We start from the raw sequence: 27536 nt of genomic DNA, 5'->3' as shown, positions 1-27536 counted from the left end.
CCCCCTCGGCCTCTCCCTCGGGACCCGCGGCTGAAGGAGAGGGGCTGGCGCAGAGCGAGGCCGCCAGGCGCAGCGGCAGCTCTGGGGTCGAGCTGTGCTGGTTGTTCGACTCTCAGCCCCGGGCTGTCAGAAGTCCCGAAATAGCAGAAGTAAAACCGATGAATCGGCGAAGTACTGCTAAGTAAGTTTATTGTGCACACACGGAAAAGACAGTTCCGGGACCGGGAGCCCTCAGACCACACGCGGTCTGTTGATGAGCCGTGAATTGAGGAGGCAGTGACTGGTTATAACAAGAATTTCCTCAAATGATAGGGATTTGGCTAACGGTTACTTCATATCCATTTTGAGGAACAGTGCAAATTTTGCTTACGATTTCCAGAGACACAAGCAAGACGTGACTGAGGTCAAGTTGGTCTTGACCAACTTGCAAAATAAGCTAAATTAAGCTCTGCTCCTGTGACTGAAGTGGTTTTATCTGCTCAGGAACTCTTCAAGGCTGCATTTGTGTTTGATTTGAGCAGCTCTCAGAGACCCCAGGCCCAGCCCTGACTTGTCTTTGCCCCGGGGGTGGGGCCCTTTGGCCGAGCACCGTCGAGGGCAGCCCTGTCCTCCACGGAGCCCCCGGCTGTCCCAACCCCTGCTCGCAGGCTGGCTGCCAGACCGTCCGGGGTCTCTGCTGCCTGTGCCGCCGCCAGACCCTCTGCACGGTAGCCAGGGCTTGGTGGTGTCCCCAGGCAGCACCCTCACTTGGCGATGCTGCAGCAGACCTCCTGCCGGTGTCTGTCCCCCTGGGTCGGAGGTCACGGGCCAGTGTGCGGTGACGTAGTGCCCCTCCGAGGCCTCAGTGCCTTCTCCAGGTCTCGTCTGTGCCCCCATTTGTGCCCTGACCCTCACCCCCACCCCATGATTTCCCAGCCCCCCCAGCCCCTCCTGGCCCCCCACAGTGGGCCTCTTTCATCCAGCACCTTCTGCTTTTCCTGTCCTCAACAGAAGCTGACGTTTTTCAGCTCGACGCTGAGCACTGAAGGCCTGGTGCCTGAGGGAGAAACTTTGCCCATCCCAGGAGCCCATCGGCCAGGGGTGGTCACCGGAGCGGGACTCATCCTCTTCGGGAATGACGACCGAATGGTAACGTTGCTGCTGTGGGTCCCCTGTCCGGACTGTAGGCTGAAGGCCACACACGCCTGTCCAGGGGCTCGGGCCCCACAGGGAGGCTCCAGGCTTTTCTGGAGGAAACGGGAAAAGGAGACGATAGGCTCCAGGAGGGAAGACCCTCAACTGCTGGGTCGGCCTGCTTCTTCCCTGTCCCGGGAAGGCTGGCCCTGGGCTCTTCCTGCCCAGGTGCCCCCACCCAAGCTGGGTGCCCTGGGCGGGTGTCAGAGTTGGGGAGGCCCTCTCCGGGGAGCCCGGACCTGGAGTCCGGGTGCCCAGGGCACGGTCATTGGACCTCTGTGCCTCAGTTTCCTTCTCTTTGAACAAGGAAGCCACACCGGGCACATAACATGCTCTGCCTCACCTTAGAGAAGTGCAGCTCAGAGTGACAGCTACGATTTATGCAACTAAATATTTATAGCATCCCTGCGTGCCAGGCACTGTTCAAAAACAGCTGGATGGTTTAATTTAGTTTTCCTGACAACCGTATGAGACATGTATCAGTACTATACCCATTTTACCGAGCAGAAAACTGAAGCAAAGAGGTTAAATCACCTGCCCATCTTCACCCAGGCTAGCCTGTGGCAGAGCTGGGAGTCCAGCCCTAGCTCTGGCTCTGAGGCCTACCGCTCAGCCGTGATACTCTGCGTTAGTGTTCACCCCACGCAGCGGTGGGCAGATCTGGGCCTTAAGGTACCAGGGGCAGAGAAGAAGCAGGACAGGCAGGGGTCTCTGAGCACTTTGGGGAATTTCAGCAAACACCGGGATGCTGAACGCTTGGTAGCGGTGGCACGCACAGGCCAGGTGGGTGCAGGGCAGCTTTCGTCGGACTGGCGTGAGCTCACGCTGGGTGCCCACCCCCCTGGCCCGAGGCTGCCTGCAATCTGCAGTGACTGGGTGTTTGAGGTATTCGTGGTTGATGCCTTCAGACGCCACGTATCTGTCTCCGATCATGTTCCCAAAGCAGATCTGAAACGAGTTCTAGTGCTTGTGAGTTATCGAGGGAAGCGGCTAGGGCAGAGGAAAACACTCAGCAAAGATACAGGTTCTGGAGCCGCACAGCCTCCTTCTGCCCCCCGGGCAGGCTCTGCGCTGTGAATTGCTTCTGCCGACTGCGCCCCCGCATCCTCACGGCACTCAGGCCTGGGTTTCCACCCCCACTGGGGAAGGGTGAGGGGCAGCGAGGCGTAGCCCCTGGGCTTCTCTGCATGACCATGACCGTGCTTACCCACCAACAGCGGTCAGTGAGTGGTGCACGTGTAGACCGCTAGCGGCCGGCGGAGGAAGTAGGGGGTTGGGCTAAGTCCTCCGTGAATCGTGAGGCCGGCAAAGTAAAGGAGCAGCCTTCGCGGAGACCCTTGGTTAAGCGTCTTTCAGGAACTTCCAGCTGGGCCCTGGCTAGGCTTTAGCTCCAGAAAGCTCCAGAGCATCTTGGGAAGACAGCAGGGGTGGGCAGTCAGCCGGGAGCCCGGCTGTGGTTCCGTCCGGTGTGTGCAGAAGGTGCCGTTTTCATAGAGCACTGTTACCCGACAGACGCGGTCTCTGCCGTGAGCTCACCTGCTTCTCTGCCCCGAGGGGCACCTGCTGACCTGTGCCAGGTTTCTAGGGAGTTTCTGGAAGCTGGGCTCTTGGGTGATTAGTTGTTTTCTCCATTGACTTTCAAGGTAGTGCTTGAATTACTTTAGTCTAACGGGTAGGCATCAGTTTTATAGGGTAACCCAGCCATTACTGGTTTTCGAGCTTGAGAGCACGGTGGGGTGGACGGCAGGGAAGGAGCTCGAGCGGGTCCCTATGGCAGCAGCCTCCTCGCCGGATCTGGGCTCCCGGGCCTGCCTCCGGGGAGGATGGAGACGAGCGTGTGCCCACGGCTCGGGCAGCCTCGGGTCCCGACAGCCTTCCTTTGGCAGTTGCTGGTGAAGAGCATCCAGCTGGAGGATGGCAAGATGATCCCAGCCTCACAGCTCTTCAGGGCGGCAGACAGCACTGGCCTCGAGCTGACGGAGGAGGACCTGGTCACCGCGGAGGCTGTGCGGGTAAGAGACACCTGCGGGGCCACCGTCTGGTGGGGCAGGTCGTGCACAGCAGGTGCGTTTCGCAAATCGCACCCGCTGGGGTCGGGCTGTGCACACCCTCTAAGGACGTATGTCCTGACCCCGGGCACAGTGTTGGTCCTGTCCTGTCACGGGGCTTCCTGATGCCCCCTGCCCCTCCTTCCTGTGCCACTGGGACCTAGGATTCGGCTGCTGGGTCCGACTCCTCTGGGGACACACTGTCAACAGTGGGCAAATAGAATAGCTGGAGGACCCAGTTGTCCTGCCGTAGGGCATGTGTGCCGGAACCTTCTGGAAAGGCCTCCCGAGAGGGAGACCCCCACGTGGTCACCAGCACAGGTGTCACAGTCGGCCGCCCTGGACTCCGGGCCACCCCTCCCGTGTGCCGCTGGACACCACTGCCCTCTCGGAGGCCCAGTGTCCCCCCCACCTGGAGTCCAGGCATCGGCCACTTCCCAGAACTGCCCTCCTGCTCTCTGCTCCACCCCCCTCTCCCTGGAAGGCGTGGTTTGGAGGGCGTTTAGCTGTGTTGCTCAGAGGGCGCTGGATGGCTTTTCAGCTGTCGTGGGTTCGCTTATTTGAGATACGCGTCCAGACACTAGGGGTGTGATGGTCCGCAGTGTCTCTGCTGTCACGCGTGTCCGTTCTCACAGGAAAGAGAGCTGGCGAACGACCAGGCAAGGGATAAAATAATTTCCGAAGGGAGATGTGCTCAGAGGGCAGTAACGGTGACGGGAACGAGGTGCCTGGAGGCCGGGGATGCTGCAGAAGGGAGTTCGGGGAAGGCCCCCCTGGGTAGGGACGTGGTTTGCGCTGAGACCCAAGTGCAGAGAGACGGCAGGCACAGCAAATGCTGAGAGCCGGGGAGCCGCGGAGGGCCAGGCGGCGGCCGCGGGGCCACTGCATGCTCGTGACCAGTGCAGACGCAGGACCCAGCAAGGGGGGACGGGGGAGCCTGCCGGTCCGGGGGGCACCGAGCACCTCCTCAGGTGGAGGCTGAACATTCTGAATGTCTATTAAAAAAAAAGCCTGTTCATTCAAAAAGTATTCTTGGAGCAATTGCTCTGGCCCTGGGCCTGAGCCTGCCCTGGGGTTATGGGGCCAGCTGGACAGACTGCCTTTTGGAGCTGGTGGCCGAGTGGTACCGGGATGGCTGAGGCTGGTGGCAGAAGAGGTAACAGCTTAGTGGCACCTGTTAGGACCTCAGTACCGCTGGCCGTGAGCCCAACAGTCATGAGAAAAGCAGATGCTTCTAGAGTGTCCGGGTTACTCTAAACTGAGTTCCAGACGTGCAGCAGAGGCCTCACAGGCTCTGAGGCAGCATGGGCTCCTGCACCCCGAGCTCTGCCAGCCTCATTCCAGGGATGCTCCCAGGGCTGCCCCCAGCCCCTTGCCCAGATGAGGAGACCGAGGCAGGGGAGGCTGCCTGCATCTGACGGCTTGTCAGGCGCCGAGCTGGGGTCTGGACGAGGCCACGCAGCTGCTCGGGTTCCACACACCCCAGGAGGGCCGGCGTGCAGTGCCCACACAACGACAGTGACTGCTGGCCCCGGGCTGAGTGAGCGTTGCAGTCAGTGAAGGTTTGGGGGAAGAGGTGATTTAGCAGTTGACCTTGAAGGATGCCCGGGATTAAGTGTGAGCTGGGGGTTCAAGGAAGCCTGTCACCAGAGGGTGAGAGCCTGGGTGGAGGCCCGGGGAGAAGGGATGGCTCAGGACGGCTTCTGATGGTCTCCAGGAGGATGGGGGGCGGGAGCAAATCCAGGGCAGCCTCCTGAGAGAGGCCAGGCAGGGTCAGCCTAGGGGTCACCGGGGGCTGGTCCTGGTTGGGCCACAGCCTGGAGCCCGGCCTGAGTATGGGCCTCCCAGCGCCTGCCTTGAAACGCCCAGCTGGGAGCTGCCCAGAGAGCAGTTGTCCCGTTGTGTCCCGTCGTGACCCACAGGATGGCCCTCCTGCGCTGCCCACTCGGCTCTCACTGCCCTGTCCACGCTCGTCCACGAGGCCCAGGGCAGGAACCACTGCCCTCCACAGGCCCGGGACAGAGGGGCACAGAGCCAGCTAGCCTCTCCGCGAGGACGAGACCCAGGGCTCCCGAGCCCCCTTGGTGGCCCCGTTCACTCACAGAACCACCCCCCGCTTTGCTCTCCCTTCCACGTGGCAGCACCCCCACACAGTGTCAGGCGGGGACACCCACACTGGGCAACCCTCCCAGTGGGGCTGGCGGGGGGCAGGTCTCGGGAGGAGCTCCGGCACATCTGTCCTCCCCCCCCCCCGGACCAGTGTGGGGACCCCCGCGAAGCTGCGGTCAAGGTGAGGTGGGTGTGCAGACAGCAGCCTGGGCTCCTGCTTCCCCAGGGAGGCTATCACCCCAGTACCATGAGGCACCTGGCAGCATCAGAGAGTGGAGTGGACGGGCCAGCCTGGCGCTGGGCAGTGTGCACGCACCCGGGGCTGTTCTCACCCCCGCCGCTCGCGTCCGGGCCCTGAGAGCCACGTGCTCACCACTCCTGCTTTCCAGGGTGCCTGGAAACGGATTCTCCCCAACGTCGTGGAGGTGGAAGACTCCACTGACTTCTTCAAGTCGGGGGCCGCGTCGCTGGACGTCGTCAGGTAAGGCCTGGAGTGGGGATGGTGTCCCAGGTGTCTCTAGGTCAGGAGTCACCCTAAAACGGAGTGGCAGGAAACCATGCGGGTCAGGGATCCAGAAAGGACTCACGTGTGCAGGCCTCGGGCCCACCAGGAGTGGACCAGCGGGAGCTGGGACAGCTGGGCAGGCATGTCCTCCCCCAGGCTGTGTCGTGGCCCCAGAGCGGCCACTCTGGGACCTGGACGTCTAGCTGGCGGCTCCTGGCTCTGCAGACGTGAGGCCAGCAAGCAGACAGGTGCGGACCACTGCCCTGACTGGTCTCAGTGGCCACAAGCCCCCCCAGATTCAAGGGCAGGGGCGGGACTGAGACTCACCCCTCATGGGAGGAAGATCAAACAATGTGCGGCTCTTTTATTTATTTTATTTACTTTTTTAAAGTAAATTTATTTATTTATTTTTGGCTGTGTTGGGTCTTTGTTGCTGCACGCAGGCTTTCTCTAGTTGCAGCGAGCGGGGGCTGCTCTTCGTTGCGGTGCGCGGGCTTCTCATTGTCGTGGTTTCTCTTGTTGTGGAGCACGGGCTCTAGGCTTGCGGGCTTCAGTAGTTGTGGCTCACGGGCTCAGTAGTTGTGGCTCGCGAGCTCTAGAGTGCAGGCTCAGTATTTGTGGCTCACGGGCTTAGTTGCTCCGCGGCATGTGGGATCTTCCTGGACCAGGGCTCGAACCCATGTTGCCTGCATTGGCTGGCAGATTCTTAAGCAGCGCGCCACCAGGGAAGCCCTGCACGGCTCTTTTAAAACTGCCACAAGCCCAGCACCCCGGTGAAAGCCAGCATGTGTGGGGAGGGGCCAGGCAGGTAGGGCCTGGCACAGGTGGGCCCGCTGGGCTGGAGCGCGGGCAGTCAGGGGGTCGTGACTGCGACTCTTTCTATTTCATTTTATTTTTTGAAACGGATAGTTGTTTACTTATTTTTTTTTTTAAGTCTTTATTGAATTTGTTGCAATATCGCTTCTGTTTTACATTTTGGTTTTCTGGCCGTGAGGCATGTGGGATCTTAGCTCCCCAACCAGGGATCCAACCCACACCCCCTACATTTTAAGGCCAAGTCTTAACCACTGGACCGGCAGGGGAGTCCCGCAAGTCTTTTTAAATTTTAGGAATGACTTTACGTGCAGTGAGGTACACGGATCTTGAGAGGACAGTGTGGTAGCTTTGATTTAACTTGTGTAACGCACACGTTATAGCACACGTATAATATATATATTATGTGATGTATATCGTATCTCACAAGCTACACGTTGATGAAGACATGGGCCCCACCCAGCCTCACTCCAGGGGATCCCTCCTGCCCCTCCCCAGTCAGCGGCCCCCAGGGATGATCCGTCACCACAGATCAGGTCACCCAGTCTTCAACTTCATGTGAACTGTCCCTCTTGCCCTTTCACAGTGGTAATAAGTTCTAATTTGTATAAAGAGAAGGATAATTTTGCATCTGCATTCATCAGGGATATTAGCTTGTAGTTTTGTTTCTTCTGCTGTCACTGTCTGGCTCAGGTATCAGGGTAACGCTGACCTCGTAAAGTGAGTTTGGGCGTGTTTCCTCTTCCATTTTTTTGGAAGAGTTTGAGAAGGATTGGTATTAATTCTTTTTAAATGTTGAGTGGGATTCACCAGGTTTTCCCTGGTGAGGCCCACCCAAAGTCCTGGGCTTTTCTTTGTTGGGAGGTTTTCGATCACCAGTTCAGTCTCCTTAGTTGTTATTGGTCTGTTCAGATTATCTGTTTCTTTATGATTCAGTGTTGGTAGGTTGTGTTTCTGGGAATGTATCCATTTCTTCTGGGTCATGCAATGTGTTGATGTGTAATTGTTCACAGGAGTCTCTTATGATGCTTTTTATCCGTGTGGTATCCGTTGTATTGTCTCTTATATCTAATTTTTTTCTTTTAGTCTTCTCTTTTTCCTTAGTCTACCTAAAGATTTGTCTCCTTTTTTTATCTTCTCAAAAAGCCGACTCTTAGTTTTGTTGATCTTTTCTATTGTTTTTTCCCCCCCTGGTTTCTATTTTATTTATTTCCACTGTGATCTTTGCCATTTCCTTTCTTCTGTTACCTTTTGACTTAGTTTGTTCTTCTTGTTCTGATTCCTTGAGGTGTAAAATTAGGTTGTTTATTTGAGACTTTTTTTCTTAATACGGACATCGATCACCATACACTTCCCTTTAAGAACTCTTTCTCTGTGTCCCATAAGTTTTGGTATGTTGTGTTTCCTCGTTCATTTGTCTCAAGGTAGTTTTTGGTTTCCCGTTTGATTTCTTTGGCCCACTGGTTGTTCAGGCGTGTGTTGTTTAGTAGCCGCATTTTTTTGAATTTAGTTTTCCTCCAGTTTTTGATGTCTAGTTTCCACCATCGTGGATAGAAAAGATGCTTGGTATGATTTCAGTCTTCTTACATCTGTTAAGACTTGTTTCGTGACCTCACCTGTGACCTGTCCTTGAGAGGAACTGGTGCCGTGCTGCTGGGTGGAGTATCCTGTGTGTGTGTGAGGTCCGTCTCACCCCCAGAGTTCAGTCCCCTGTCTGCCTCTTGGTCTTCCGCTTGGATATTCTGTGCGCTATTGAAAGTGAGGTGTTGAAATCTCATGGATCTTTGCGATGCTACTTCTCCCTTCAGTTATCTTAATATTTGTTTCGTACATTTAGGTGGCCCGATGTCGGGTGCGCATATGCTTATAATTGTTATATCTTCCTGGTCAATTGACCCTTTAACCATTGTACAATGTCCTTTGTTTCTTGACAGTTTTTGATTTAAAATCTATCTTGTCTAATAAGAGTATGGCTACCCCAGCTCTCTTTTGATTATTATTTGCATGGAATACCGTTACGACCCTTTTACTTTCAGCCTTTTTGCATATTTGCATCTAAGTGAATCTCTGGTGGTGTATGGGTGGATGCTGTTTCTATCCAGTCTCATAACCTATGTTTTTAAGAGGAGAGTTCAGTCCATTTCCATTTAACCAGATTACTGATAAAGGGTTTACTTCTGCTGGCTGGCTGTTTTCTGTATGTCTTTTATGCTTTTTGTTCCTCAGTGTCTCTATCACTGCCTTTTTCTGGTACTATACCACTTGGATTCCCTTTTGTTTTTTTTGCTATTTCTTAATTACCTTGGCGATTACAGTTCACGTCTTTAACTTATAACAATGTAGTTCGAATAATACCAACTTAATTTCAATAAAATGTAGACGCTCGTATCCTATATATAGGCAGCCCACCCCTTTATATTGTTATTATCCTTTATACATTGTTATTGTTAATTATCCTTTATACATCTTTATACATTGAATACCCATTAATGTAGGTGTTAAATGTTTGTCTTATGTATTTGCCTATTACGTAATGTAGTAAAAGGGGAGAAGCTGCGAACCATACCAAAAGTACAGTAATACTGGCGTTCCTATTTACCTTCCCTTTGCTAGTGCTCTTTACTTTTCCTTATGGCTTTGAGTTACTGTTTAATGTCCTTTCACTTCAGCCTGAAAGACTCCCTTTAGGGCACGTTTACTAGCAATGAACTCCCTCAGCTTCTGTTTATCTGGCAATGTCTTAATTTCTCCTTCATTCTTGAAAGATAGTTTTGATGCGTATGGAACTCTTGGTTGACACTTTTTTCCTTTCAGGACTTTAAATATGCCATCCCACTGCCTTCTGGCTTTCATGGGTTTTGGGGGGGGGGATCAGGTTTTAATTTTATTGAGGATCCTTTGTGTGTGATTAGCTTCTCTCTTGCTTTCCAGATTCCATCCTTGTCTTTGGGTCTCAGTGGGTTAACTGTCACGTGTCTTGGTGTGATTCTCTTTGAGTTTAGGTGTGATTCTCTTTGAGTCTATCCCGCTTGGAGTTCATTGAGCTTCTCGAACGTGTATATTCATGTGTTTCCTCAGATTTGGGAACTTCGGGGGCATTATTTCTTCAAATATTTTTTCTGTCCTGTTCTATCTCTTCTCTGGACCTGGTATGATGAGTGTGATCTGATGATGTTCCACTGGTCCCTGAGGCTCATTTTCATTTTCATTCGTATTCTTTTTTCTTTCTACTCCTCATACTGGATAATTTCAGGTTCACGACCTTTTCTTCTGCTTGTTCAGATGTGCTCTTGAAGCCTCTAGTGAGTGTTTCATTTCAGTTATTGTATCTGTCAGCTTGAGAATTTGTTTGGCTTATTATTATAATTTCTGTCTCTTTCTTGATATTCTCATTTTTTTCATAATCATTTTCCTAGTTTCCTTTAAGTCATTGAACGCATTTAAGATGGTTGATTTAATGTCTTTGATGATAATCCCTAGGGGTGGTTTCTTCCAAATTCTTTTTTCCTGTAAATGGGCCTGTTTCTTTGTATGTTTTGCGACGTTTTGCTCCAACTGGACATTTTGCGTGTAGTGCTGTGTCAGTTCTGAGAATCTGATTCTCTCACTCCGGGGAGGTTGTTCAATCTTGCTTGTTGAGGGTTGGAGCCATCCATTTGTGACTTTTCCAAACTTTTCTTTGCATGGTGTGTGTACCTTGTTGTGTGTAATCACTGAAGTTTCTCCTGTTATCCCTGGGGTCGTACGCACTATGCAAAGCGTGTATGGGATTGGCCATCCTTTGGGCCAGCCCCTCAGCACTTGGAACCCACGACCCAGATGTGTGGAGGACGAGGTCCTCATTGCCCCCCAACCCCCGCCTCCAGGAAGCCACGGCAGGAGTGACCTGCTGCCACTGCTGCCTCCTGCCCTGGGGGTGGAAAGTCTGGAAGCTGCTGCCACACCCCAGCTCTTCACCACGTTCTCCCCTGGAAGCTGCAGGTGTCGCCGAGACTCGAGAATTCCGAAGCGTTTGGTTCAGACAATTCCTGCCTGTCCAATAGTTGTTGAGGTGGAGGGACGGATTTTTGGAGCTTCTTGCTCTGCCGTTTTGTGTCTATAAAGGGGCTTTTATTCCTCTTCGGTAAATACCTAAAAGCGTTGGGAAGTATATGTTTAATTTTTAGGGAACTGCCAAAGTGCTTGCAACGTGGCTTCCAAAGTACCGTTTTCCAATCCCGCCAGCAGGGGGCGGGGTTCAGGTGCTCTGCAGCCTCACCACTGGTTGGTCTTAACCAGTGGTTTTAAGTTCAGATGTGCTGGTAAGTACGGAGCCCGATCTCGTTGTGGTTCGTTCGCATTTCCTATTGACGAGTGATGTGGAGCATCTTTTCATATGCTTATTTGCCATCCATATTTCTGCCTTGGTAAAGCATCTGGTCAATCTTTTGCCTATTTTCACTTGGATTTTTTTCTTAGAATTGATTTTAAGAATTATTTACGTATTCTGAAGCCAAGTCTTTGATCAGGTATGTGATTTGGAAATATTTTCTCCCAATCTGTGGCTTGTGTTTTCATTCTTTTCACACTGTCTTTCAGTGATTATTATTAATCTTCTATTAATTATTACCACGTGGATTGGCTCATTTACTCATCAGGAAATAGTAGAGGAGCCATGATTGGTCCAATTTTACAGGCAAAGGAACTAGGCTCAGAGCAATTGGTCACTTGCCCCAGGTCACAAATTCATAAGTGCTGGAGCCAGAACTTGAAACCAGAGCCTCTGAATCCACGGACTGGGCTTCTAACCCTAACTGTAGACTGACACCCACGCCTCGGGGGCTGAGATGAGCCACCACCTCTGCCACTAGAACCAGGCAGGTCTGCCAGGGCTCCTCCAGGCCCTCGCTTTTCCATCTTCCCTCCAGACTGGTTGAGGAAGTGAAGGAGCTGTGTGACGGCCTGGAGTTAGAAAATGAAGACATCTACATGGCAACCACTTTCGGGGACTTCATACAGCTGTTAGTGAGAAAGATGCGAGGGGACAACAAGGAGAGCAAGTGCGTCATCGACCACGTGAGTCCTGGGCCCACCACGCGGGCCCGGCCTGCACACCTCTCAGGCACCCATACCTGTGGGTCCACAGTGACACTTGGGGGAAGCCTGGATGTCCAGAAGCTTTAGTGACCCAAGCTTCCCTTGGTAATTCCAAGTAGCCTAAAGATGCCAGGCGGTAGGACAAACTCAACAGAGGAAATTGTTGTCCAAGACTCAGTATAGGGGACAGGTTTGCTCCCAAGACAGGAGACAGGGTATTAAGGAGAGACTCTTGCAGTGTTCTTCTCTCTCCACCCCCTTTCTCCTTTGGTGGGTTTCCTGGCGTGGCTTCCAGCCCTGCCAGCTCACCCTGGACCCGGGTGCCTCTCACCCCTAGTCCTGGCTCCACCACCTCCCAGCAAGGGCAGCGGCTTCCTGCTGGTGTCAGCCTCTGGCTTGACTCGTGGCTTCTCAGCTCTTCCATCACCTGTGCAACCAGTCAGCTGTGTGAAATTCTGTTGGTTGAAACGAGAGAGAGAGAGAGAGAGAGAGAGAGATTGGGAATGTTCTCCCAATAAGGAAAACAAATGATCCTCTACATTCAACTTGTATATATGAAGTATGAGGAAGTAACTAACTGCAAATGTAATTTTTAAAGGAACTGTGGAAAAACCATCCCTGGGGTATCTCGGTAGACTACCAACTCCTATGGGAATTAGCTTTGTGATAGTTTGGCTGGCTGGTGCTCTGGAACAAGGGCTGATGAAGAAAGTATGGGTGACCAGGGTGGACACCAGGCTGGCCTTAGGGCTGTGGACAAATGACTACGGAAGGAGGGGCGGCATCCCAGAGGCTCCGCGTTCATCGTGGGATTGCAGGCCCGAGGGGCAGTGAGCGGGGGCCGCATCGTGTCTGGGGGCCGCAAGTGCCGTCTGCCCACTGGCGCTTCCTGTGTGCGGAGGCCACGCAACCAGCCCAAGGTCAGTAGCAGAGCCGGGGCTCCAGCCAGGCAGTCCAGCTGCGGAGTCTGGCCCTCCATCTCTGCTTATCACTCAGCTGCCACCTCTGCCCACTCGACCGCTCCCTGGGCAGCAGGGCTGGATCCGATAAGGAGACCGAGTAGCCCGGGCCCTTGCTTGTGTATTGGGGGGGGAGCAAGGTGAGTGGTCCCTGTGTCTCTGGTGGGGTCGTGCCCATCAAGGATGCCCCTTCGCGAAGAATCCACACTGCAGCTCTGGCCTGTGGCCCTTCGTCCCCAGGTGGAAAAGACCGTGAACAAGCTGACCCTCCGAATGCCCCACCAGCTCTTCATCGGAGGCGCGTTTGTGGACGCCGAGGGCGCCAAGACCTATGAGACCATCAACCCGACAGACGGAAGTGTGAGTGCAGGCCCAGCACCCCCTTGCCCCGCACAGGCCCCCGACGCCCCCTCTCCCATCTACTCCCCCTCCCCAGTCTGGGGGCCTCTGGGTCCCGGCTGGGGGCCTCTGCTGGGGCGAGAAAACACTGCAGTCAGCCTCCAGCCCTTCCTATAGGAACGGCATAGAGGGAGATGCGGTGGGGAGGGTGATGGGGACGCGGGAGGACTCTGAGGGTCTGCAGCAGAGTTAAGCCCTCCCAAGGAGGAAACGGAGGCCATTCCCTCCGCTCCACACCTCAAGAATGACCCCAGCATCGGGAGGCCCGCCTCGCATCCCGGGTTTGTCAAGACGCCCTGGCTGTAGCTGTCCTGCTCAGTGCACACGTGTGGCGCTGTCACTTTCATGCACGCTCACACACACCTTCCTACAGACACGCACCGCAGAAGACAGGGCCTCAGAATGGTCCTGTGAGGGGAGTTTAAGAAAGTGATGGGCAGGTTGTGTGGACCCAGACAGGTGCCCTCAGGCAGGAAAGTCAGGTGCTGCCACCACAACCTCGCGGCCAGTTTTGGGAAGCCCAGGCAGGAGGCTGTGTGGATGCCTGGCGCCGGGGCCGTGGGCAGGGAGGGCACAGCCTACCTGTGGTGACCAGCAAGGAGGCGCTGGCCTCCGCCCTCCCACCCCATCCACATGGCAGGAGGTATGGGGGCCTGTGCTGTCGGGAGGTGGGCGGCCTCGGGACATGGAATGCAGGGGCGTTGGGCCGGCTTATGTCCCTTCAGGAGCAAACCTCCCGCCTGCGCCTCACGAAATTTATGGGTCTCTGCTCTCGGTTTGCAAACGCTGAGCTGACCCTCGGCCTTATGGCTGCAGCCTGAGTCCGTCGCCCTGTTTCGGGTCAGTGGGAGAGTAGAGGGAAGGCCCTCGGGACGTAGGAACACGGCCCTTTCTGCAGGCCCCATCTCCCCTCGTCGTGCAGACCCTGCCCATGCCCTCCTGTCCGCCGACCTTCGCCTCCGCGGCCGCCCAGGTGGCCAGGCAGGGCTTCAGGGCTCCACTCCACCACAGGTCATCTGCCAGGTGTCCCTGGCCCAGGTCAGCGACGTGGACAAGGCCGTGGCTGCTGCGAAGGACGCCTTTGAGCACGGGCTGTGGGGGAAGATCAGCGCGCGGGACCGGGGCCGCCTCCTGTACAGGTGGGACCTCGCCCGCACCCACCTTCCTGTCCCGGGCCTTCCTCTCAGGCGGCGGCTGGCGCTCGCGTCCTCCCGTGAGGACGCGGTCCCGGAAGGGCAGTGTGACCACGGCCTGAGGCCCAGGGGAGGCTTCTCAGAGGAAGTAGCTTGAGAGGCAGGAGGGCCTGTCCCAGGCGGGGGCCTGGGGGAGGTGCCCGGGTGGAGGGAACAGTGTGGGCGGAGACGAGGCACCGCCACCGCCACCGCAGGCTAATAGCTGCTCCTGGGCCGGCCCAGAGGGCACTGCTTGCTTGCCGGGCGGGGCTCCCAGGAGCAGGGTGGGGGGGGACGGGGCGGGGCTCCCAGGAGCCAAGGGGGGGACGCGGGGGAGCCGGGGGGCGGGGCTCCCAGGAGCCGGGTCGGGGAGGGGGCGGGGCTCCCAGGAGCTGGGGGGCGGGGCGCGGCGGGGCGGGCCGTCCTGGCCCTGCCGGGCTCCCGCTGCCAGAATCTCCTCTCTCACGTTCCCCTTCTGCTAAACCCTCGGCGCAGTCGGAAGTCCAGGGAAGGGTTGGGACGCTCCGGCTCATGACCCGGGTGGGGTGAGGCGCGGAGGAGAGCTGCTGCCCGCCCTCCTCGAGCCAGGCGGTCCCACTGGGGAGGATCAGGTGCCCCAGGAGGCGGGGTGGTGTTTCCAGAAGGGGGCTGCTGGCGGGTGAACCGAGCCGTGTCGGGGAGCCTGCTGAGCCGGCCTCAGGAACCCGTTTTTCTCTCTGGGTCCTGCGGAGCCGGGCTGGGGCCAGGTCGTGCTGCGGGTCCCAGCTTGTCGCCGGGCGGGAGGGCCCCCGCCGTGGCCTTGCTGTCCGAAGGCCTTTTGTTTCTACTCCGGAGGCCAGAAATGCCGGGGCAGCCGCCACACAGGCAGCCAGAGAGAGGGGCCAGAGTGGTTTGCAAAACAGAATGGAGATGGTGGCTTTGGGGCGGGCAAGGGCTTGCCCAGCCTGCCGTATCTCAGGAGCCATCAGTTGTAGGAAGGCATTGGCTGGGGATCTGAGGCCCCAGAGATCGGGCAGAGCTGTGAACCCTGGCAGAGCAGGGACCCTGGTGGACTGCCCTGAGCCAGACCGCGTCCCTCCCCCGAGACCCTCTGCTGCCCTGTGGTGGCACGTGTTGCAATAGCCCACTGGCCACAAGGACCTTGGGGGAGGTGCCCCGAGCAGCTGCGTAGACAGACCCCTCAGGGCTCTACAGCTCCTGGTGACCCAGTCTCCTCCCAGTCCCCGCAGAGGGGCGAGACAGGATTTCCCTGGTCCATGGACGGAAGTGGGACCCCCGTGGGTGCATCACAGGAGCAAGACAGCACACGGTTACGGGAGAAGCTGGGCAGAAAGGTCCAGGGGGAGAGTCAGAGAAAGTCACCAGACACCCCCAGGAGCCGGGGAGCCGTGTACCCAGCTGCCGGAATGGACCCTGCAGAGCGGGTGGGCGTCCGTGGAAAGCTGCTGCCCTGTGCTCGCACACTTCCTTGGGTCCACGGCCCAGAGTCTGGTGGTGGCCCGGGCTGCCGTGGTCAGGGGCCGGGGAAGGGGGTCTGAGCCGCCTGGCACCTCAGCGTCTGCCCCTCCTGGTGCCCACCCTGCAGACCTTCAGGAGGCCAGCGTTGCCTGCCTGTTCTTCCCCGACCTGGTGCTGTGCGGGGACCAGGCTCTGGCAGGCAGAAGGCACCCTCACCCAAGCTGCCCCCCAGCCTCCCAAGCAGCTCAGGTGACAATTACTTAGGGACTCGTGACACAGTCACATCACACGCACATGGCATTTTGCACAGGTGTGGCGGATGGAGGGATTGGGGGTTGACCAAGGAAGAAGACGTGGCCACGAGAGCCAGCAACACACCGCAGGCTTCATCGGGTGGCACCCCGCAGCGGGAGGTCCCCCGAGGCTGTAGTGGCGGAACAGGGGCGCTCCTGGGGGGAGAGGGACCTGAGAGGGGCTCCCGTGTCCGGGCAAAGTTGCACAGCAGCACGCACGCCAGGGTCTCTGCATCAGAGGACTGGGAAGGCCCGTGGCTGTAACTGCACAGCCTGTCTCACCAGTGGTGACAGCTGTCGGGTGAGGTTCCTGGGGGACGCATCCACTTGTCAATGGCTAAAAATGTGCACATTTGGGCTGTTTTAAAATAGCTGGCTGTGTAAAAGTTGGCGCTGGCGGGCTTTTGAGCTAAGGTGTCTCAGGCTGCGAACACCTTAAAAGACGGGAGACGTGACAACCTAGGGGCCGACACACACAGGCCACCTCATGCTGACTTTAATATGGATTTATGTCTTTGGCCTTCTGTCCTCGTAGCCGATGGAACCCTTGTCCTTGTAATGCCAACAACATGGTATCTCCACTGTTTGGTCTATAATTTTTCTCAAAATGTGACTTACCTTTGCTCTCGTACCCGGAGAGCGACCTGGTACGTCCCTGTTTGTGCGGTGACGATGGGCCCTTCTGCTCAGTCCCCAGTCCCACTTGCCAGCCCCACGCTGTGTGCGGGCCATGCACCCAGCAGGAGCGGGAGGTCAGGGAGGCCAGCTGTCTCTGTGCTCGCGGGAGAGGCAGGCAGTCTGGAATGTCTGTGCCGGCCGGAGAGTTTGAAGGGCGGCGGGAGCGGGAGGGTGCTGGCAGGACGCTGTGGGGTGTGATGGCGGGGGCACAGGGACCACTGAGGGCAGCTGGACGTGGGCTCAGCCTGGAGGAGGCTGTGCAGATGCTCCCTCATCCCCGGTACAGCCGCGTGGAGTGGTTGCTGCTCGACACCGGCATGCTGTCCCCGGACAAGGCGTCTTCTCGCAGAGGCAGGAGGTGTAATTAGGAAGCAGGGGATCCATTGATATCCCGGGAAGGAAGAGAGAGAGGAGAGGAGGGGGACGGGGCACCATGCTCACGCCCCTTCAGCCAAGGACACGCCGCCGTCCCATGTCACAGATGAGGACGCTGAGGCCGGCACCTGAGTGAGGTGGTGCTGGCAGGGCGCCCGGCTTCTGAGGAGGGGCCCCGAAAGGGCAGGCGAGACCGTGCCAGGCCTGAGCCCCGCGCCCTGCCCGCCCCGCTCAGGCTGGCCGACCTCCTGGAGCAGCAGCAGGAGGAGCTGGCCACCATCGAGGCCCTGGACGCGGGGGCCGTCTACACGCTGGCGCTGAAGACCCACGTGGGCATGTCCATCCAGACCTTCCGCTACTTCGCTGGCTGGTGCGACAAGATCCAGGTGGGGCTCCCACGGGCGTCCGGGCCGGCAGGGCCCCCGAGGGCGGCACAGCACTCTGAAGGCCGCGCCACAACCCGCCACAGCTTTGTGGCCTTAGGAAAACGCCGGTTATCCGCTCCCAGTTCTGCAGGTGGGAAGCGGGTCGGGCGGGGCTGGGTTCTGTGCCAGGGTCTCAAGGGTCGCTGTCGGGGTGTCACTGGGCTGGGCCTTGCTCGCGCTTCCGGGGAGGACCGGGTGTTGGCGGCGCCCAGGGGGCAGGGCTGCGGCCGGGGCTCCTGCAGTCGTCTCTCTGGTCCTCGCCCAGCCCTCCACACCCCGCCCCTCTGACTCTCTGCTGCCACTAACCAGAGGCCTAGAGGAGAGCCACCTGCTCTCCCCGAGGTTCCTGTGCTTATGCTTGGCCCACCTGCACCATCTCCCCATCCTAAGGCCAACTCTGTCATACTGTGTCATCGTACGGGCAGCTCACCAGGTCCCAGGGCTCAGGGCCTCACTTGGGGGCCATTATTGGAGGTTTTCCTGCCGCAGGCAGTGGTGGCTGAGCCCTTCCAGGGAGACCCACGGCCGCGGGGTTCTCGGTGTCTCTGCTGGGTCTGGGCGCTCGCCCTGTCCGAGTGCAGGCGTGAGCTCAAGGGAGGGGGTCTGCCGGGTGCCTGCTCCCCGGTAGCCCCTGCATCACAGGCCCCCAGAGGCAACGGGCCCCCACCCTGGCCCTTCCAGGCCCTTCCCTGCCCCGGAGGCCGTCCCCGTGCAGGACCTGCTTCCTGTCTGAGGACTCGGCCAGGCTCAGCACCTCACCCCCTGTGGCTGCCTGCTCCACCCGGCTCTGGACCCCTCAGCTGTCCTGTCCTGCACAAGCGGGGGCATCGGGACACAGCCCCTGTCCCTCCCTGGGTCCCAGGCACAGGCTGGCTGCCCACAGGGGAAGGGGTGAGGGGCCAGAGCCCCTCCCGGTGATGCTGCTGCTTCTTCCAGGGTGCTACCATCCCCATCAACCAGGCCAGACCCAACCGGAACCTGACCATGACCCGGAAGGAGCCCATCGGGTGAGTCACGCGCCGGGCACGTTCTAGGACTGCGCGGGGGGCTCAGATGTCCCCTCTCTGTGTATTTATCAGATAGCCGTTTATTTGCCAGCCGCTACCTCCCAGACATGGCAAGGGCCGGAGATGCAACAAAGAGAAAAACCAATGAAAATTCCTGTCCTCAGGGTGAAAACAGCTTTCTCCTCCACAGCCCCTGTTCCCTGCCAGGCACTGTTTAACGACTTTGAGACCATAATTGTGTTTAATCCCTATAGTAACCCTCCATCAGTCAGGGTCGTGGGGGGAAGAGAGGGCACGCCCCCAAATTTTATCTGAAGAGTGTAATGACCGGTGTACTTAAGGACAAGGAATTCCTACACAGCAGCGGGGACAGGAACCCTCAGCGAGACCAGCCCGCGGCACAATGAGGAGGACAGACGTCCAGTCAACATGGAAAGACTAGGTTTGGGAGGGATTTTAAACCTGCAGCGAGGGGCCCCATCTTACCATCCGATGTCCAAAGGCCTGCCTCGGCCGAGGCCACCCGGCAGTGTCCACGGAGACCTGGTGTCTCTCCCGCGAGGCTCAGTGTGGGGACTCGCTAACGCAGGACGGGGACGGGCACCTGAGGAGACGGCATGTGGCAGAGCTGAGGGCTCAGCACGTGGATGCAGACGCCGCCGGGAGGGCTCAGTGCCGGGGGAGAGCATGAGGTCAGGACACGGGGGCTGCAGGAACCACCCCCCCAGCAAAGAAGTACCCAGCCGAGGCGTCAGGAGTGTGAAGCCAGGACCCTGCTCAGAGCCCCCTCAGGTGCAGGGGCCAGTCGCGTGAGTCTGCGAGGTCCCTGAGCCTCAGCCCCCGCACAGGGTGCCCATCCCGTCGGACTGAGTAGGACGCTGACCCTGCCCGGGTGCCTGGCTGGCCGGGCGAGTCGGTGGGGAGGCCTCCCCTGTACTGGCAGGTGGGGGGCTTTGTCAGGGCTTCGTAACCAAGCACCCCAGCCTGCGAGACTCGTGCTGCGGACTTCGGTCATCTCACAGTCTGGGGGCCGGGGGTCCCAGGCTACGTGTCGGTAGAGTTGGCTCCTTCTGAGGCTGCCCCACTGGCTTCTGGTGATGGAGGCCACCTTGGTGCTCCTGGGCTCTGCCCTCGCGCCCACACGGCCCTCTCCCTCTGCGGGTCTGTCTTCACGGGGCTCTCCGTTCATAAGGACGGCGGTCACATGGGGTTAGGCGCTCACCCTAATCTGGGGAGACTCCATCTTAACTAATTACACCTGGGATGACCTTGTTTCCAAATCAGGTGACACCTGGGGCACTGGAGTTAAGTCCTCAGCACCGGGATGTGAGGGCATGATTCAGTCTTGAGGGCAGGAAGTCTGTGCTGCGTTTTCTTCTCTGGAGCCTCAGCCTCCTTCTCCTCGGTGACCTCTTCCGCTTCCCTGGGGGCTCTCACCCTGCTCCCTCCACTGCCTTGTCCCTCTGGGTGTGCTGGGTGTATGTGGGGTGAGGACCGGCTTTCCTAACCCCTCAGCACACCCCACCACTCCCGGGAAGGTGTGTGGGGCCCCGTGCCGGCCCCAGGCCGCACTGCACTCCCGCTCTCCCGGCCCATGAACCCTGTGGCTCGTCAGTGACCTGTCATGCCCTTGGCCTCTGCGTGTGCTCTTCCCACTGCCAGGTCGGCTGAGCCGTCATCGTTTGGGGAAACATTCTCTGATGATGATGGAGGTGATGACGATGAAGAAGATAGTGATGAATATGATGATGGTTAAGATGTTGACAGTGAAGATGCTGGTGACGATGGTGAAGAAGATGGTGATGAAGATCGTGGTAATGATGGTGAAGAAAATGACGGTGAAGATGGTGATGATGGTGGTGAAGATGGTGATGATGGTGATGAAGACGATGGTGAAGATGATGGAGGTGATAAAGATGGTGATGAAGATGATGGTGAAGATGATGGAGGTGATGAAGATGGTGATGAAGACGATGGTGAAGATGATGGAGGTGATGAAGATGATGGTGAAGACGATGGTGAAGATGATGGAGGTGATGAAGATGATGGTGATGATGATGGAGGTGATGAAGACGATGGTGAAGATGATGGAGGTGATGAAGATGATGGTGATGAAGACAATGGTGAAGATGATGGAGGTGATGAAGATGATGGTGATGAAGATGATGGTGAAGATGATGGAGGTGATGAAGATGATGGTGATGAAGATGATGGTGAAGATGGTGATGAAGACGATGGTGAAGGTGATGGAGGTGATGAAGTTGGTGATAAAGATGATGGTGAAGATGATGGAGGTGATGAAGATGATGGTGATGAAGACTGGTGAAGATGATGGAGGTGATGAAGATGATGGTGATGAAAATGATGTTGAAGATGATGGAGGTGATGAAGATGAAGATGATGGTGATGGAGACGATGGTGAAGATGATGAAGACGACGGCAGTGACGATGATGAAGCAGCAGTCACGTGGTCTGCACGGGGCTCCGTGTGGACAAGCTCATCTAACTGACTCACAGGGAGGGGCTGCCATCACCGAGTCCTACGGGCTCAGGAGGAGGCAGGGCCACATGCCTCCTGGGAGTACAGGTGTCATCAGTATGTCTCCTAGGACGTAGGGGCTCCCTCCATGGAGACACTGCCCAGCCAGAGGCTTCTCTGGGACAAAGGGGAAGCACTGACCCTGGACACCATCTCTCAGTGCATAGCAGGCAGGCTTCGTCAGGTCCCCAGACTGACTGCGTCCTTCTTGTCTCCTTGGCACTGACCCTGGCCTAATGCCCAGGAGGACCCTCATCCACAACCACCTGTGGGACCCTTGACCCTCTCTCACATCCTCCTGGTCCACACATATGACCCCTGACTCTCTCCCGTGTCCCCCCGGCCACCCCTGTGACCCCTGACTGTGTCCCAGCCCCTGCCTGTTTTCACCTGTGCCTGCTGCCTGCTGTCACCTCCCCATCTCCTGGTGCTGCCCGTACCCAACTGTGTCCCTAAACTGTGTCCCATCAGAAGCTGTGCACTGTCCCCTGCCGTCACACCCTGCTGGGAAGTGGGGCTACTGCCGGACTGGACATACTGCCCCATCAGGGCCTGGGAAGGCAGGTGTCAGCGGTCCCTCTCCAGGGCCATTGATGCCACATCAGGAGCCTGGCCCTGGAGTGGAGAGGCGGCAGTGGCAGGTCCACGCGGGACCCAGGCCGAGCGGAGAGATGAAGGCCTGCTTCCCTCGTCCCACAGGGTCTGTGGCATTGTCATCCCCTGGAACTACCCCTTGATGATGCTGTCCTGGAAGATGGCCGCCTGCCTGGCTGCGGGGAACACAGTGGTGATCAAGCCTGCCCAGGTGGGTGCGGGCACGTCCTGGTGGGGCCTGAGGCCTTGGAGGGCGGGTGGCACCTGCGAGGGGTGACGGACAAGGAGGAGGGCTCTGCGGGTGAGGGCGGCCTTTGTGGGCCGGCGCACAGGGCAGAGGCGGCCTTGGGCAGATCTGGTGTTGTTTGGGCTGCGGGGCCGAGTCAGGCTAGCCGGGCCGTGCGTGTAGCTGCTTGGTGAGTGGTCGGCGGTCTTTCACAGACTCCAGCTCAGCCCCCTTGTGCGGCCCCGGGAGCCAGGGTCCGGGCTCCAAGCCCTGGGTGTCTGCTGTTAAAGCTGGTGCTTCAGGGCCCAGGCATCCTGGGGAAGCTTCTGTGTGTCCACCACCCAGGCCCCTCTCAGAGAAGCCGTGTGACGGGGTCCCTCATGCAGGCTGAGGGGCCTGAGCAGGGTGCCCTGCGGTGAGGTCACCCCACAAGCCTCGAACCCTCATCTGTACTTTGGAGGGTTTAGTTAGGAGCTGAAGGTCAGATGCTGGGGCGGTGGGCCCAGGGGGTCTCACTCAGCTCCTCTGGGGCGATTTGGCCTCAAGGGTATTAACGTAGTAAAAACCAGCAAAATGATACTGGTTTATAGTATTTACCCTGAGTTAGGCACTCCTCAGGCATTTTAACATGCATAACAAATTTCCCAGTAATTTGCGTACATCTGCTTACTAACCCCTGAGGTGACTCTTAACCTCCCCCTTTAGTGTGATGGGATGCTGAGAGGTCAAAGCAATTGTCCCTGGAAGGCCCCACTCACCCAGCCCCCACAAAGTCTGAGCACCCACAGATGCACCTCTCAGCCTGAGGCCCAGCAGTGGGTGGGGTGTGGACCACTGAACCAGGCGAGGAAAAGTTACCCCTTTTCCACCAGAAGAGGAGCGGCTGCTGGCTTGTGGGGTGTCGAGAGCAGGGGACGGCCACCAGCAGGGGACGGCGGAGCCCACTTCCCTCCTGTCCTGCCTCCTCAGGTGACCCCACTCACAGCCTTGAAGTTTGCAGAGCTGACCTTGAAGGCTGGCATTCCCAAGGGCGTGATCAACGTCCTGCCAGGATCCGGTAAGGGCCGTGGTCGGGGGCATGAGGTGCATTTGGTCAAAACAGGGCCTGCTATGTGGTGTGCCCTGGTGCGCGGGGCAGTGGCGGGGAGGCCTGCCTGGAGGCGGAGGACACTGCCCTGCGGTCGGGGAGAGCTGTACGTGGAAGGGTTTAGCGTTCAAATGCCTCCCCAGATGTTTTCCATTTTCTGTACATGTGTGTGTGCTCTGGAATAAACTACACAACCTGGGAATTATCAGTTAAGAAAGGAAAGAAAATATGCATTTACCCTGTCTTTTATAATTATATAATCACGTTTACTGGTGTCCTTTGTTTTTTTCTATGGATGTGAATTACCATCTAGGTCACTTGTTTTCCTTAAGTATCTTTCATAGGTGGGTCTACTAGCAACAAATTTTCTAATTTTTTGTTTATCCGGAAATGTTTTATTTTGCCTTGATTTTTTGAAAGATAGTTTTGCTGAATGTCAGCACTTTGATTGTATCATCCCACTGCCCTCTGGCCTCTGCTGTCTCTGATGAGTCAGCTGTTGATCTTACAGTTCTCTTATTTACAAGTCAGTGTTCTCTTGCTGCTTTCAAAGTTTCCTCTGTCCTTGTTTTGCAGCATTTTTACTATGATACATCTGGGTGTGGTTCTCTTTGTGGTTATTTGATGTGGAATTCATTCCGCTTCATGGATGCATAGAGTAATGTCTTTCATCAGCTTTGGGAAGTTTCTAGCCATTATTCATTCTAATACTTTTTTCTGTGGTTTTCTCTTTCTGCATGCCTTCTGGCACTTCCGTTATGAGTATATTGATGTTGTTACTGCTGTACCACTTTTCCATGAGGCTCTCTTAACTCTTCTTCATTCTTTTTCTCGCTGTTCTTTTTTTTTAAATAAATTTATTTATTTATATATTTTTGGCCGCATTGGGTCTTCATTGCTGCCCACGGGCTTTCTCTAGTTGCTGTAAGTGGGGGCTACTCTTCGTTGCGGTGCGCGGGCTTCTCATTGTGGTGGCTTCTCTTGTTGCAGAGCACAGGCTCTAGGCGCACAGGCTTCAGTAGTTGTGGCTTCACCGGCTCTAGAGCGCAGGCCCAGTAGTTGTGGCGCACGGGCTTAGTTGCTCTGCGGCATGTGGGATCTTCCCGGACCAGGGCTCGAACCCGTGTCCCCTGCATTGGCAGGCAGGTTCTTAATCACTGTGCCACCAGGGAAGTCCCTTCTCGCTGTTCTTTAGATTGCATTATCTCCATTAGTCTTCAAGTTTACTGACTCTTTCTTCTGCCAGTTCAAACCTACTGTTGAGCTCCTTTACTGAGTTTTCATTTCCGTTGTACTTTTTAGCTCCTGGTTCTTTTTTTATTTGTTCTTTCTTGATATTCTCTGTTTGATGAGACATCGTATCGCAGCTGCCTTTAGATGTGGTTTTGTTCAGTTCTTTGAATGTCTTTTTTTTTTTTTTTTTGCGGTACGCGGGCCTCTCACTGTTGTGGCCTCTCCCGCTGCGGAGCACAGGCTCCGGACGCGCAGGCTCAGCGGCCATGGCTCACGGGCCCAGCTGCTCCAGGGCATGTGGGATCCTCCCGGACCAGGGCACGAACCCGCATCCCCTGCATCGGCAGGAGGACTCTCAACCACTGCGCCACCAGGGAAGCCCTGATCGTCTTTATAACAGCTGCCCTGAAGTCCTTGTTAAGTGTGGCATCTGGGTCCTCTCAATGTCAGTTTATATTGTCTGCTCGTTTTGCCTGTGATGGGTCACATTCTGTAGTTTCTTTGCATGCCTCATAATTTTTTTGTTAAAACGTAGATATTTTAGGTAACACAGTATACCAACTCTGGGTACTTGTCCCCTGTCCCCTCTCCAGAGCTGTGTTCACCATTTTCTTGTTTATTTGTTTAGTGACTTGCTGGACGGTTTCAGAGAAGTGTCCTTCCCCTGCAGTGTGCAGCCAGTGAGGTCGCCCCCAGAGAGCACAGCTGTGGGCTGTGCAGTCGCCCAGTGGCAGCGGGTGTACAGGGGCCTCTTCCTCTCCCGGTCTGCTCATCTGGCTGCCTCTGTCCTTATCACACCAGCTGCTCAGCTCCACTCACTGCAGCCTGGCTGCTCTGTCGTTTTCACCAGTACCCTGGGGCATAAACTGCTCCAAGGTCTGATCTGGTTAAATTCCTGTCTCTTTGCTCAGCCCTTGAGGTTTGTTCTTACACAGAGGGCTCTTCCCTGGTTCTCTCTGGTAAACTAAATGACCTGTGGTCTATCTTATTGCTGCCATAGAGCTACCAGCCTCCTCTTAATTGTTCACCTCCAAAATCTACAGTGTTTTTGAGAATGTCCTTAGGATTGAACTTCCTCATACAGTTTCAAATAAAGTCAGTTCCGGGCTTCCCTGGTGGCGCAGTGGTTGAGAGTCCACCTGCCGATGCAGGGGATGCGGGTTCGTGCCGCGGTCCGGGAAGATCCTACGTGCCACGGAGCAGCTGGGCCCATGAGCCATGGCCGTTGAGCCTGCGCGTCCAGAGCCTGTGCTCTGCAACGGGAGAGACCCCAACAGTGAGAGGCCCGCGTACCGCAAAAAATGAAAAAAAATAAAGTCAGTTCCTCTGGGGAGTGTTTTGGAGCTCTCTGTTTTTATAGAAAACCTCTTCCCCGGCCAAAATCTCTGAGCCACGGCCTCAGGCGCTGGGCCCCCTGCAGCAGCTAGGGCCAGGTGGAAGAGGTCCCGGGAGACTCAGCCTGCCACACCTGGGAAAGAGCCGTCACCTTACAAGAAGGGCAGGTGGGAGCCATATGCACAAAGAATGTGGCCTCTGAAACTCAGGGTCGGGGGGATGCCGGCCTCCCCTCCTGGAGAGGTGCCCCATCCCTGGACTGCATTGCTGACCACACCTGCTTAGGCTGGAGGAGAGGGGAGAGTGGTTCACGGCTCAGGTGCCACAGACTCTCCTGAATACATGTCTCTTCACTTGCTCTCTGCCCTTAGGAAAATTTAGAGAGACTTTAAATTGTTGTTTTTTAATGATTTTCACCAGTTTTGGTTGTTTCCCTGAGAAGCTGTCGATAGGACTCCTCATACTGGCCTTTGGTGGTGACTCTCACCTCATACCTTTTTTTTTTTTTTTTTTGCGGTACGCGGGCCTCTCACTCTTGTGGCCTCTCCCGTTGGCGGAGCACAGGCTCCGGACACACAGGCTCAGCGGCCATGGCTCACGGGCCCAGCCGCTCCGCGGCATGTGGGATCCTCCCGGACCGGGGCACGAACCCGTGTCCCCTGCATCGGCAGGCGGACTCTCAACCACTGCGCCACCAGGGAAGCCCCTCACCTCATACCTTTTGAATACATTGTTTATGTTTTTATTATTCTTAAAAAATATGTCATTGTAATTTCGGTATCCTCTCTGACCCGCTAAGTAAAAAGAGATTTTTTTTCAGCTGTCTTTTTCCCCCTAAAATTCTGTTCTAATATTTCTAGCTTTACTATGTCATAATTAGAGAATTCAGCCTGTATATTAGAGTTCTAGGGCTGCCATAACAAAGTACCCCAAGCCAGGGGGCTTAAACAACAGGGATGTATCGTCTCACAGTTCTGGAGGCTAGAAACCCGAGATCCAGGTGTCGGCAGTTCTGTGCTCCCTCTAACGGCTCTGGGGGACGACCTTTCCTTGCCTCTTCCAGCTTGTAGAGCATCACCCTGACCTGGGACTTGCCCTTTACATGGCATTTTTCCTGTGCATGTCTGTATCCAAGTTTCCCCTTTTATAAGGACACCATTGTCCCAACAACAACCTACCTTATTCCCAAATAAAATTACATTCTGTGGTACTGGGTGTTAGGATATCAGCATATGAAATTGGGTGGGACACAATCCAACCCGTAATAGCCTGTAAAAATTCTACTTTCTAAAATGGAGAATTTCTTTGTGACCTAGTGTATGATACCTTCTTATAAATATTTCTTGGATAGCCTAAAACAGTGATGTTATTATTATTCAATAGACTTTATTTTTCAGAGCAGCTTTAGGTTCACAGAGGAATCGAATGGAAAGTATAGAGATTCCCATACATGCCCTGTCTCCCTCATAATGTCCCACATGTGTTACAGATGACAAACCTACACTGGCATGTCATCATCACCCAAAGTCCATAGTTGACATGAAAATTCACTCTTGCTGTTGTACATTCTGTGACGAGTGTAAAACAACATTTACCCAACATTGTGGTATCAGATGGAATGGATTCACTGCCCTAAGAATCCTCTGTGGACGAGGAAAAATCCCATTCATTTCTCCCTCCCCTGCAACCCCTGGCAACCACTGAGCTATTAAATGCCTCCAGAGTTTTGGCTTGTCCAGAATATCATTTAGTCATCATCATACAGTTTTCAGATTGGCTTCTTTCACTTAGTAACATGCATTTAAGCTTCCTTCGTGTCTTTCCCTGGCTTCATGGCTCATTCCTTTTTAGAGCTGAATAACATTCCCCTGTCTGGAAGGACCACAGTTTATCCATCAGCTACTGAAGGACGTCTTGGTTGCTTCCACGTTTTGGCAGTTAGGAATAAATTGACCTTCCATGGCATTTTTCCTGTGCACGTCTGTATCCAGCCCCCTATGCAGGGTTTTATGTAGACATAAGTTTTTTACTC

General features: G+C 55.9%; 2 protein-coding genes across 4 annotated transcripts in view; both read left to right on the top strand.

The window, feature by feature from the left end:
* ALDH1L1 (aldehyde dehydrogenase 1 family member L1) overlaps window positions 1-27536 on the top strand; it is a 79251-nt gene that overhangs the window by 41886 nt on the left and 9829 nt on the right. For both annotated transcript variants that reach the window (XM_067755734.1, XM_067755733.1), the window contains exons 7-16: window positions 991-1128; window positions 3060-3185; window positions 5720-5811; window positions 11556-11703; window positions 12924-13043; window positions 14094-14221; window positions 17294-17444; window positions 18420-18490; window positions 21729-21834; window positions 22819-22906. In XM_067755734.1, coding sequence (XP_067611835.1) covers window positions 991-1128; window positions 3060-3185; window positions 5720-5811; window positions 11556-11703; window positions 12924-13043; window positions 14094-14221; window positions 17294-17444; window positions 18420-18490; window positions 21729-21834; window positions 22819-22906 — 1168 coding nt within the window. The remainder of the gene's footprint in view (window positions 1-990; window positions 1129-3059; window positions 3186-5719; window positions 5812-11555; window positions 11704-12923; window positions 13044-14093; window positions 14222-17293; window positions 17445-18419; window positions 18491-21728; window positions 21835-22818; window positions 22907-27536) is intronic.
* On the top strand, window positions 18543-21713 carry LOC137232865 (uncharacterized). 2 transcript variants are annotated; one of them, XM_067755735.1, is made up of 2 exons: window positions 18543-20742; window positions 20828-21713. In XM_067755735.1, the coding sequence occupies exons 1-2, from the start codon at window positions 20191-20193 to the stop codon at window positions 21104-21106; spliced, it is 831 nt and encodes a 276-aa protein (XP_067611836.1). In that variant the 5' UTR covers window positions 18543-20190; the 3' UTR covers window positions 21107-21713. The 2 variants fall into 2 exon arrangements, with proteins under 2 accessions (XP_067611836.1, XP_067611837.1); XM_067755736.1 differs by having other exon boundaries at window positions 18545-20727; window positions 20764-21124.

This window comes from Pseudorca crassidens, chromosome 10 (assembly GCF_039906515.1).
Source record: "Pseudorca crassidens isolate mPseCra1 chromosome 10, mPseCra1.hap1, whole genome shotgun sequence".
NCBI lineage: Eukaryota > Metazoa > Chordata > Mammalia > Artiodactyla > Delphinidae > Pseudorca > Pseudorca crassidens.
Note: the sequence above shows the minus strand (reverse complement) of the source record. Positions and strands in the feature narration are given on the sequence as shown.

Excerpts from the sequence above, each read along its gene's own strand:
- LOC137232865 (XM_067755735.1), top strand. The coding sequence starts at position 20,191 with ATGATGATGGAGGTGATGACGATGAAGAAGATAGTGATGAATATGATG. Across the intron at positions 20,743-20,827 it reads CGATGGTGAAGGTGATGGAG|GTGATGAAGATGATGGTGAT; the intron begins GTGATGAAGTTG and ends AAGATGATGGAG.